The following is a 13,398-nucleotide window of genomic DNA, read 5'->3' as shown; positions in this document are numbered from 1 at the left end:
GTGTTAATATGTGCAGTGCTGCAAGCTGTTTGTTTTGCTAATGAACAGGGGCGAACACTGCGGTAAGTTTCATTTTAAACGTATCAAATCATTCATCCTTAGGCTGAAATATCTGTCACAGCATACTAGTTATGCTCTCATGTTCTGTGTGTAACGTTATACATGGATTAAAGTGAAAAAAATTCTTCTGACTGAACTTGTTTTTCAGGCCAATATTCCTTTAACCGACACGTCGAGACCAATAGCGTTTTAAGGGGAGACGTTTAAACAGCTTTAATATTGCCAGTTTGCGTATTTTAAAAGCAATTTTTCATCCATTAAAAATATTTGAACAATAATCAGCCATATACATAACTTGTCAGTGCATGTTTTTATTTATCCAATTTATTTAGGCCAACTAAAATCAAAACTAATATTAAATCTAATGCACTGATTTTTCTCATGCTTCATTATGTCGGATCTTTATACACCTCTGAAGACATTGTTATGTTTATTATATAGAGTTTCTGTCAATAGCACCTGAATGAAAATCTAATTATTAACAATCAACCCAAATGCATATGAATGTAGAAAATATAAAGATTAAATGATCTATAAAATATTTTGATCATCTGGCGGTGAGCCTGACCACTTACTGAAGAAAAGCACAAGCACAGCAGCTCCCTCAACAACCCTCATAATTTCATATATAATTTGGGCTTTCCATACCAAGCACCACTAACCAATAAGTTCGATGCAAAGTCAGTTTAATGGCTCTAATTGGGAACGACCAATGCCTGATCAGTTTTTAAACCTTTTGGAGAGGAAGTAATTTGTTAATGGCTGAAACATAAAACTGAATTTGAATTGAGTAACATTAGACCGTATATGCCGCAGAAAGAAACTGATATACTAAAATGCAATTCCACTGTAAAACATTCACAAATTCATTATTATCTGGGTAGACTTGGCCTCTTAAGTCATACGAATGTTGCAACAGTAAAAAACAATGAATCTTTACCTTGCATTTACATTTTACTATATTGAATCCCTCCCAGCTGAATTTGAACATAACCAAAGCGTGAAATTGGTGCAACATCGGAACGCCAGTGGGAAATGAGTTCTCTTGAGCTGCGGTGTGCTAAAAGTACTATACTTCATCTCTGTTGGACGCATGATGCACACAATAAACAAGTATCACATACTCATAAAATGCAAACTTCTCAGTTTGATTGAATATATGATGCCTTAGGTTTTCGAAAACCTACTTGAAATAAACTATATCTAAAAGTCACTTAATTTTAGATAATCGCATCTGGCTAATGAATAAGTGTACAACATAATGCACAAAATCACATCCATACAAACACATCAAGCTTTTGCAGTGTGCAACAATCTGCTGCTGTGATTTTATACTACATTAGCAACAATTAAATGCCTCCCATCTACGAGGTCCAAACCCAGGTGTTAACTGTAAATGAGGCAGCTTCTAAAATGTGATTCAAAACAACGGTTTTGTTGCCAAATGTTTCCTGACATGCCGATCTGCTCTCTTACGGCTGATTTATTACAGATATTACACACACATCTGTTCATGGCCATACACTAAAACACACTCTGATTTTCCGTATGCAGTAAATGCTTGCATCTCCCCGACTGGATATACAAACGGCAGGACATCACGGCCAGCTCACTTTTGTTCTAGAGGAGTTGGATGATGGATTAAGGATAATCCTCTCCCCAGCCCTCTTTAAGAATATATTTTATCAGTGCTATAACACAACAGCATTAGCGCTATCATTTGGGGATTAGTCTTGAAAGGCAGAACTATCGCAGAGCTTCAGTCGGACTGATCTAATGTAATCTAAGCCTCTTCATGAGAGAGAGATTTTTGGAATTATTTTCAGAGAGTAACAGTGAACCTGCTGTCTCGGTGAGAGCTCATCTTCAAATGAAACATTCATGAGGGTTTTATGTTATGGTCTGATGAGTGTAATGAGTAATATCAACAGCTGATTAATTCCCGCGCTATGACTGCACACTGCGCCAGACTCATTAGCACACAGTGAGTACTCTTCAGAACTCAAATAACCTTGAGAGTCCATTGATTTCCTATGACGACATCTCACCTTTCCTACTGCTGGGATGTTGACGACAACACAAGGAAGATATTGGCTGCTCTTCCTGCCTTATAATACTGAGTCACTATATCAAAGTAAAATTACTACTACTATACTTTTATTGCGTTTAAGAAACAAAGTGCAAACTGGTTTTAGATCACGATTAATGACATGGCATCATCTAAAAGGTACTGTGATAGGTGGACAAAAAGTTCGATATGTGAAGTATTTAGGTAACACTTTACAATAAGGTACTATTAGTTAGCATTAGTGAACGCATTTAGTGTTTCAGCATTGAATAATTCTTGTTAATGTTAGTTAATGTAAATACAGTTATTCATGTTTGTTCATGGGGCATTAACTAATGTTAACAGTGAGAAGGTTTGATTTTAATAATGTATTAGTATATGCCGAAATTAAAATGAATTAATATTAATAAATTCTGTAGAAGTATTGTTCATTGTTAGTTCAAGTTAGCTAATGCATTAACTAGTGTTAACAAATAGCACCTTATTGTAAAGTGTTACCAAATTTTTTTTATCACACCTAGAGAAAATATTAGTGCTCAGAGGTTGCTCTTTCATACCTCGGGAGATATGATGCAGTTCTAAAGATTATTAAAGTTTAATAACATTAAAACTTTGTTAATGTTTCTTTTCATTGAAATCAGATAAAATATAGACCTAAACATTTTTTGGAAAAACTTAAACTAAATGGAAAATTTAAATGCTTTAGAAATAAACTGAAATAAGTTTAAAGCACTAAAATGAGAACAATAAAATAAAAATAAAATAAAACAAAAATAAAATAAAATAAAATAAAAAATATTTAATATCTTATAAAGCAACATAAAATATAAATAAATTATAAAATGACAAAGCATCCCCACATTGCTAAACTCAATTAACATAAAAAAATGAAATCTAAAGATCAAATCAAATTTGAAATACGAATCAATCTAAAAACAAAACTATAATAACTCTAAATCGTTCTCTGTTGTGTTTCATTTCATTATCAACTCAAACTGTGATGTTTCTCCTAACATTGCTTGGGAGAAATAACATAGAAAGCAACAAATGAGACAATTGCAAAGGAAGAGTTTGCCGGTATAGACCACACTGCTTGTCCAGAAGAACTTCCTGCTTCAGTTCATTAATACTACAACAATGTTTAAAGGAGCCAGTCTTTTGCTGTTTTTGAAGTTTTGATTATGTTTTTCGGGTGTTTAACAATAAATACGAAATATCTGTAAGATTTAATGACATAAAAAAAAAATCTACAAACCCAAATTAACCATGGTTTAAAACAAAAACCATGGTTTTCAAAAACCATAGTTAAAGCATGGTAACTATGGTAAAGCCATGATTTTTCCAGTAGTAATAAATTCACAAAAAAAACATAGTTTCTAGACTTTTACCACAACAAAATTGTTAATTTTTGTTAGGGGTGCTTCTCGACCAATGTTCACATCTTGCGATGTGTCTATAACATGAAATATATACTGTAAGTAAAATAATCTGGATTTGGTTCAATTTGATTAAAAGTGTAGATATAAAAGGATCCAGTTTGTGATTTTTCCTTTTTTATGGGAATAAAAAAAGTTGATTCATAGGTTGTTTCGCTTACAAAGTTAACATGGCATTATCCATACTGCTTATGAAAGAATCGCTTGTTTGAGCATTTTGACAATTGTAGCATCTCATTTAATAGCGAAACAATGATGGCAGATTTGTTTTTGGGAATCCTGTTTAAAAACCACAATTACCTCAAGTAGATAAGAGTTACTTTCCAATGTCTGTGCCTTTAAAAGAAATGCTTTTGTATAAACTGCATTTCAGAACATACAATTTGTGAAATTAAGCTTGTGTAGCAAGTATATGATATGATCTTGGGATAAAAGCAGAGATCCCTGAGCACAGATGCTTGCCACTCTCTGTAAATGTGTGTGCTTAATGTTATTCAGTTACATAATACGATTTACACATAACATGATAACATTGGAACCCAAACCAGATTAACTTCTGACTCTATATTTACAGTACATTACATCCAAAAACATGCTAGAGGATTACCAACATGCTCTTACCTGTCTTTCCCAGTCTCCTTTTTAAATACAGTGTCGCAGTAATTCATGCGCTCCTCCGTGGTGACATAAATGCGAGCATTCGGGTAGTTTTCCACAGCCTGCTTCAGCATATTGTACACAATTCCCTTGCCATCCTGACGCATGTTGCGCAAGGGTCCCCACACCACATAGACAGTCTTATTTCCCTGGCCGAAGAAGTCCTGGGGCTTTTGGATTAGCAGAGGAACACTGGTGTGAGAAACCACCCTCAGGTCCGTCCTGTGGCCCACGTCCCTCTCGAAGCCACGCGTGGGTGCTTTGTTCATCCTCCATATGCACGAAGACTGGTCGATCTCAGGCCCAGTTTCACGGCCCAACATCTGGCCAGAACTGGACACAATACTGCAAACCTCACAATGGAGCTTCAATGGCTGGGGGAGAGAAGAGAATTTTGCCAAATGAGCATTAGAAACGGATTTATGCTGTAGCAGCTTTGATCTTTTATGTACAAAATATAGATCATAAAAGCCTAATATCCCAATGCTGCTTCTGCTGAACATGACTGAAAAATGCACTTTAGGAAATGTAAAACGGGGATAAAAAGATTTTATTCTATCACTACTAATTTATGACCACACCTGGGAAAACCCAGCTACACTCTTAAAAAGAAGATGCCAAAAGGGTTCTCTGATAACATAGAAGAACCTTTTGATTCCATAAAGAACCTTTAACATCCGAATAACCTTTCGGTTTCAAAAAAAGGTTCTTTGTGGCGAAAAAAGGTTCTTCAGATTATAAAAAAGTACGAAAGAGATGGTTCTTTAAAGAACCTTTGACTGAAAGGTTCTTTGTGGAACCAAAAATTCTTCTTCTGTGGCATCGCCTTTGGCGATCTTTTAAGAATGGCGACCTTTTAAGAGTGTAGAATCATTTTTGGGCATTTACTGCATAAAGTCATTCTAAAATCATGCAAAAAACATTCACATATAACATTTCCATTCCATTCCATTTTCTACCGCTTATCCGAACTACCTCGGGTCACGGGGAGCCTGCGCCTATCTCAGGAGTCATCGGGCATCAAGGCAGGATACACCCTGGATGGAGTGCCAACCCATCGCAGGGCACACACACTCACTCATTCACTCATTCACTCATTCACTCATTCATTCATTCACTCATTCACTCACGCACAATTTTTTCCAGAGATGCCAATCAACCTACCATGCATGTCTTTGGATCAGGGGAGGAAACCGGAGTACCCGGAGGAAACCCCTGAGGCACGGGGAGAACATGCAAACTCCACACACACAAGTCGGAAGCGGGAATCGAACCCCCAACCCTGGAGGTGTGAGGCGAACGTGCTAACCACTAAGCCACCGTGCCCCCCTCACATATAACATAAACAAATATATTTAATTTAAATCTTTAATGTTCACTATTTAATATCTTTAAAAATCTTTAATATTCATGCCACAGAAGAACCTTTTTTATCTAAATGGTTCCATAAATAACCTTTAACATCCAAAGAACCTTTCTGTTTCACAAAAAGTTCTTTATGGTGAAAAATAAAATCTTCAGATTATAAAAAGGTAAGAAAGAGTTGGTTCTTTAAAGAACCTTTGACTGAATACTTCTTTGTGGAACCGAAAATGCGGTGTTGACTGAATCGTCAAATATTGCATTCAATGTTAACGTTGTGTTTTTTTATTGCAAAATAATAGTGTCAATAAAGTCATTCAATTTAGTTTAAAACAACATCTTAGTACTGTATTTTTTTTAAAAACTTTTACCTACTTTGATGTTCTTAATCTCATAATAAGATTATGAGACTTCATTCTGGATTTCACAGACAGGGTCACATTGCCAACAGCTATGTTCTTTATCGGCTAAGAAGAACAAATTCAGGATACGTGAATTTTAACTAGCAGATATTTTAATGTAATTAACATCCTGATTATATTAAACATATGCGTTATGCATTAAGTCACATTAAAAGAAAGAATATTAAAGACGTAGTTCTGCGCCACCAGCAGCACCAAACTGCAAAAATAATCACCGTCTTCCTCATCATTCCCCCGTCTGCCATTGGGAAGCCAAACAGATAATCTTGCCCCAAACTGACATCATCGCAGTACGGTGATGTTCAAACTAAGCAATGTTTTGATAGCACTACAGAGCCAAAGTGTTTACATTTTGAGGGAAATAAGATAATGTACAGACAAAAAAAAACGTTTTCTTATGTGTACATCCGCCTGAACCGTCAATCCAAGAATAAACCTTTTAAAAGACATAATGCCCGTTCATCTGCTTTAAAGCTATACCTTAAAAAAAACGTGAGAAAGTAGCTGTGAGAATAAAAGTGAAATATATGCCGTTTCTGTGAGCTGAGACACAGAACCCTTAAACACTTCCCTCTACTAACAGGCAATGTAATGACTAATCATCAGGCCCCTTGGCATTAAATCTATCACCCTGTTCTTTCTATTTATTCACCTAGAATACCAAAGGGATGCTGAGATTGCCCTAACAAATTAAAGCATGTTTGCCCTGCTTGGCCGATCTGCAAATCTGAGCACAAATTACTCCTGTTCCAGGCTGGATAATGGCAGAGGGAACCGATCAATAGCTTATGACTGACCAGCTGATCAGTAACAATTAGGAAGCAATTTGAGTTACGCCTCTTTAAATGTTACAGTAGTCACATCAGTTTTGGGCAAAAGTAGCTGATGAGGTGACCATTGAGTCATTGCTGCGATTGTCAGTGAGATGAGAAAAGACACCTGGAAGACACCTAGATGGCAAGTGATGGATTTCTAGAGCACTGACTTCTTGAAGATTGCGGCAAGTTATATTTTTCTATGAAAGTGAAGTGGTTGTGGGGGTTAAACTAAATAGGACTTTTTGTCTTCTGCAGAACACAATCTAAGCTATTTTGAAGGATGTTGGTACCCAAACAACACAGGCCTTCATTGACTTCCATCAGGATGCAAAAAACATACAGGGACAGACTGCATTGAAATAGTTTGGAGTATAATTAATACTAGGCACTAGCAAGACCGATAGCCAAACACAGACCGGACGATGAAACCATGCAAACAAATGAAATATTCTAAACGTTACATTTTAATTCTACTTCCTTTTTGGAATTGAATATAAATAACACTCTTAATGTTATTCAGACTGGTCCACCATTGCCATTAAATTATTATTTACATGTCTGATTCTTCCTGCACAACTACACATCTTTTAGTTTCAGATTGAGAGACATATAAGTGCAGCCTTCTCACTGATCAACACAAAGGGATTGGCAGGCTGTACCAGGTATTAAAGCATTTGGAAGCATCTGGTCTATGTTTAAACTTCACATGCCAATACAGACAGAATAACAAAGACAACATGTCCACAAGACCATAATGCGAATCAAGAATTTGACCTTTTGGGGAGTATAACAGACATGACACTACATTTGTTCTACAGAAGTATACAGACAAATGTGTAGCATGATATAGCAACAATACTATTATATTAACTACAATATATAAAAAGACCCATAAAATGTGTTTGTAGTTTTGTGAAGGTTTGTCTTTCTCTCTGTGAGAGAATGAAGTAAAACAGTATAAAAAAGCGCAAAAAGACAGCACAGCTTGTGACTTATGTTTCGGCACACGGTTCATAGGTCGGTTTAATGGTGCCTGGGCTTCATGCATTAATTGTCTGTTTTGATCCAAAGCCCCATGCAGAGTTCACCACCTTTCGATATGTAAAAACAGAGTGAAAGAAAGTCATAACAGAAAGAAAAGAACCAAACACAAACAGCACGGACTACAGTTACTGCGGTTACAAAGTAGACCACTGCTTTCATTAAAATAAATGGTGAGGGAGGGTGATTTAAGAAACATGCACTGTTGTCCTAGTTTTTTGTTCAGTGCCATGTTACACCGTGTCTACACCGGATTCGACAGGCGTGACGCGACATGACAACCTGTTTTTTGGCGGCATCCAATGTAGACAAAATGTAAAATTATTATGGGTTCTAATGCGTTTCTATTGTCCTTTGTTGTGTCGCATCGCGCTGGTTGCGTCCACTGTAGACATGGTGTTAGATAAGAGTGATTGCATAAACAAATGTTTTGCATAACAGAATTTTTATCAATTGGTGGTGTTTACACAAATATATTCTGTGAATAAATGATGGGCTTTTTAAAAGGACACTTTGTGCAAGCTAATCAAATTTATTGAAATAAAATGGCACATTGTATTATAATTACCATATTATTTAATGCCCCCATAGTGCATTAAACACTGACAGACAAAAGATGAGAGCTTGAGAGAGACATCTGGTATTCAAATCATAGATGGAATACAATAGCTCAGACCACTGCAGTAGCCCCTAAAAAACTATCATTTTCAGCTTCTTTTAATGCACACAGCAGATGTACACAGAAATAATGTTGCCTGCCTCTTCAACAACCCGATGCGCCCTACAGTCAACAATCAGCAGTCAAACTCCAGTTAACATAAAACTAAAAACTAGCCCTGATTCAACTGTCAAAACAAACCCTGGTTTTTTTTGACAGCGTGCAGAAAAGATTTCCTGAGACACAGGAAAGCTGATTTATACAAATTTATACAAATTACCTTATGCAAGTACCATCTTATGGTATAACGTAACTTTACATCTTTGAAGAAAACATGAGTGAGTTGGTGTGAGTTTTTCCAAGATATTACTTTAACATTTCCATGGCGACGCAGCACTGCTTATCATGTGACACTGCAACTGTTAACTAAGTCATGAAATATCTGATATTCCGTTTGTCAAATATGTGCATGTGAAAGTGTTTTGTTATTTAATCACTTTTATAATGATCGCATTAAGCGGACGCCGTCACGTTCTTTCTGCCACGGTCTGAGATCTGTCAGATTTACATCACGAGAATTCATCCTCCTCTCTCAAAATACACAGAAGTAAGTGCCTATTGAACTGGTAAAAGAATAGAGTGATTTTAACAATTGCTTACATTTTAAATAATGAGAATCTGATCTGTAATCTGTAATCGTACACGTCAAATGGTTAATAACATTATGAAAAGTGAATTATGAAATTAAGGACAGGTGGGAACCCTGCAATTGACGGAAATCCGAGAACTTTAATCCATGCATTATATAAAGTGTACCTATTTTTGCATGTTGTGCCTTCACTTGCCCTATACTACTACTTATGTTTTGCCTGGTTTGACACCAAAGCCATTTACGCAAAGTTAATGCTTACATTTACTGTAAGTGAATGTCACACATCAGTTCAAACATGTAGAAGAGGACAGGATTTGGCATTTGAAGCAATTGGGAAAATTGTCTGTGCATAACTAATCTTTAGTCTGAGAAAGCAGAGTTTCCTATAACCTTGTATGAAAAAGAGTATGGAACATTTTTTATTTATAGGTGTTTCTTTAATATACATGTACTTGTGAAAGGTAGCATTATACATTCCTCTGACAGCGGTAACCGGTTTTCAGCGTAGGCTTATAACGCTGTGTCCTTGACACGACTATCAGTCTAAACATCGCTCTCTGTTAAAGGGCAAGTCACATATTTCTGTCAAAATAAATGTCAGTGAAGGCACATTTATGGTCTATGATAAGATGAAGTCATGTTGGAGCAAAATCCTGTGCTGATAATATCCACTAATGATATACTCTATCAAACACGTCAGAAAGGAATATATAAATATAAAGAAAATACTCCAGAAGGGTAATATTTTGAGTCATACTAAAACAGCTTCACCACAGAAAAACAACAAAACACAGATTTGAAAGAAGTCAGAATGCATGAAACACTCTCCTCTTTAAGGAAGACTTGTTTGAAAAATGTGGCAGCTTTCTCTGAAAAATTAAAACACTGGCATCTTGGAATGTTTGCAAGGACATTTAAACATGCCATTGTTTTACATCTAAAGTCTGCATGGAATACATTTTGAGATTTTTTTCTTTATGACTTTGTATGACTTTGTTGTCAGAGCTGTAGTGAATATGCACTGGACACGTATAGTAAATGCTGTCGGCTTACGGATTTGAAAATAATGGAAAATAATGTGGGGAAAAGCCCTAAAAGAAAGTGCCCCAGAACTATTTGCTTTCCTACATTCTTCAGAGTTCCTACTATGGTTGTCAATGGTGCTCAACAAGTGTTTGGTTATAGGCATTCTTTCAAATATCTTTCTCCGTGTTCATCAGAAAAAAGACATTTTTACAGATTTGGAACAACTTGAGGGCGAGTAAATGTAGACATTTTGGGTTGAACTGTCCCTTCAATAATATCTACTGTGTTCCAAAACTTTGAATTTGGAAGATATACTGTAAGCATTCAAAAAGCACAACACAGACAAATGCATGTGCCACCCTTACTTCCTGTTTCAGTGAAAATCACATCCATCCTTCGAACAAAGATGCACATTTCAAAATACTTCAGCTGGTCTTTAAAGAAGAGTTCCTCCAAATAATTTAATTAAAAGGCCAAACCAATTCACACACACAAACACACAATGTTTTAGGTGAGCTATGAATAATTTGAGGTCATCATTAATTTAAACGCACATAAACAAGAAATCCCAAACTTGTCAATACTTTTTACTGGCAGCCTACACAGCAACCTGTCTCAACCACCTGACGTGTCACCTGTCGGGAGGCCATAACCTTAACCTTTCTGACCACAGCTCGGGGATGCCATGAATGATTCATGGGACCCACTGCACGAATTTCGCTGACACTTTGCCTTATGTTACCTCCAGGTAGGCAGGGGACCTATTGATGTTGGATGTTTTTCTGCAGAGCTAAAAGCCTTTGCTCATTCCCAAAGGCTTTGAGACGGGTGGAAAAAAGTCTGACTTGCTTTTAGAACACTGATTTTGTTGTTTGTGTGGCACACAGGGCATTGTGGAGCCCGTCTTTATTTAGGCAGATCATTTACTTGTGATCCATGTGTGTTTCCAAGGGATAGAAAAGCTAAGTTGCTTCAAATGCAAATTGATATGGTTGGGCTTTGGAAAGCTGGAAGGTTCGAATGTTGGAATGCATTAATGCCCAACGGAACCGCTATTGTGGGACCCAAGAAAGAAAGTAAATGATACACCACATTAGTCCAGCAGCCTGGAGAAAATAACATAGCATTTTTCCATTAAAGTTGAGATGAGAAAAACAGGGAGAATACGCTGCATCTGCTACTGCGCTTCGTCAAGCCACAATAGCACCGCATAAGCATGTAAACAAGCAATATTTCAGAAATATTTTAGTGTGTGTGACTGTGCCGTCTTTCTGTGAATGTACAGGACAAAACAAGGAAGGGTTGTGACAAAATTCATTATTTCTTGTCGGTACAAAATAAATGCTAGTTCAATTCTCATTTCCATACACCATGAATATATTTCCTGAATTTGTGTTTTTGATATTGTCATTTTGAAGCTAAATAGAAATAGGAGAATTCGGCAAATTGCTTGGTGTCCAAAATAAAGCCAATATCAAGTGTGACAATCTTCACAAGGTACAAAAGTAAAAACGGTCATCGAATAATAAACTTAAAGGTCCAATGTGTAATTTTTTGGAGGATGTATTGACATAAATGTAATATAATATGCTTTTAGAGCTATGCGTTTAGAGCTGTATAAAGACCTTATATAATGAACTGTATGTTTTTATTACTTTAGAATGAGCTGTTTTTATCTACGTACTGTACATCCCCGGGTCCCCTTACATGTAATTCACTATGTTGTTACTACAGTACCCCTAAACAGACAAACTGCTCTACCACAATATGAAGCATAAAGAGTATGGAGGGGGCTACATATCACCTGAATAATTTTGTAAATGTGTTGTGCTTCCTCAACATTTTTCAAATGAAAAAATCTCCATGAGTTGTGAGATTTTAAGGTAAGTTCAAAACCGCGGCACAGTAATGGCACCGTAAAGCTTTTCATGTCAAACATAAAGGTTTAGACAGCGTCATTATCGCTGGTTTTATGTAGTAAAGGATTGACAGGACATGAAAAAAGAAAATATTTGCAAACCAAATACATGAAATTCAAAGAATATCTCCTTTGACCAAGATGGCGGCGCGTGAACATCGCGAGGCTCAGCGTCTCTCCAGTTTTAGCAATTATATAGTGTTTTTCTTGCTCATCTCGGGCCTGTTCGTTAAGAACAGTTGTGCATTCACAACGTACACCCGGCATGAGCTTTTGGATATCGGTTTGCGCATTCCCGGAAGTTATATCAGCAACATTCAACTCGTCCCTGAGATCGTCAAAACCTCCGATGCTACGCACCCCACACGGCCCGGCGGAAGTGCTCGCCGGCGGCGTCGAGATCGTAAACAGAGGCGGGGAAAACGCGGAGGGCTAAGAGCTAAGCTAATGCTAACAGCACACCGGCTCTCTTTACCCAGCATTTTCCTTGCTAATGTACGATCATTAGTGAACAAAATGGATGAGATTCGACTCCGCATCATCAACAACAAAAGACTTTTGAACTGCAATGTCATAATCTTCACGGAAACATGGCTACACAGCGGCATACCGGACAACGCTATTGAGTTAGCGGGCTACAACACACACCGCGCGGATAGAACGGCAGAGGAATCCGGTAAGACAAGAGGAGGTGGACTGTGCATTTATGTCAATAAAGCTTGGTGCACGAACTCTGTTATTGTCGGGAGACACTGTTCGGCTAACCTTGAGTTTCTCATGGTTAAATGTAGACCGTTTTATCTGCCACGGGAATTCACTTCCACCATTATAACGGCAGCTTATATTCCACCGGATGCTGATGCCAAGCTTGCTATGAAAGAACTCCAGGAAAGGTTTCTACACACAGACTGGAGTATGTTTGCTTCTCAGGCCACCAGTGGCTCTCACACGGACATTGACACCTACACCTCCTCTGTATTGGACTACATCAATACCACCATTGATAGTGTCACAACTCAAAAGCAGATCACCATATACCCTAATCAGAAGCCATGGATGAACAAGGAAGTGCGCCTCCTGTTGAAAGCACGCAACACCGCCTTCAGATCAGGTGATGCACAGGCCTATAGTACTTCCAGGGCAAATCTGAAGAGGGGCATCAAAAAGGCCAAGCACTGCTACAAGTTGAAGCTAGAGGAGCATTTTACCAATTCTGACCCTCGACGCTTGTGGCAGGGCATCCAGGCCATTAGTGACTATAAACCCAACCACTCCATCCC

At 37.4% G+C, this 13,398-nt stretch overlaps 1 protein-coding gene across 1 annotated transcript in view; it reads right to left on the bottom strand.

The window, feature by feature from the left end:
• Nucleotides 1-13,398, bottom strand: part of st6galnac3 (ST6 (alpha-N-acetyl-neuraminyl-2,3-beta-galactosyl-1,3)-N-acetylgalactosaminide alpha-2,6-sialyltransferase 3) — a 68,208-nt gene that overhangs the window by 18,868 nt on the left and 35,942 nt on the right. Inside the window, exon 3 of the mRNA XM_056743221.1 lies at nt 4,186-4,595. Within this exon, the coding sequence (XP_056599199.1) occupies nt 4,186-4,595 (410 nt within the window). The remainder of the gene's footprint in view (nt 1-4,185; nt 4,596-13,398) is intronic.

This window comes from Triplophysa dalaica, chromosome 3 (genome assembly GCF_015846415.1).
Source record: "Triplophysa dalaica isolate WHDGS20190420 chromosome 3, ASM1584641v1, whole genome shotgun sequence".
Classification (NCBI taxonomy): Eukaryota; Metazoa; Chordata; class Actinopteri; order Cypriniformes; family Nemacheilidae; genus Triplophysa; species Triplophysa dalaica.
This window is presented reverse-complemented; position numbering and strand designations above follow the sequence as displayed.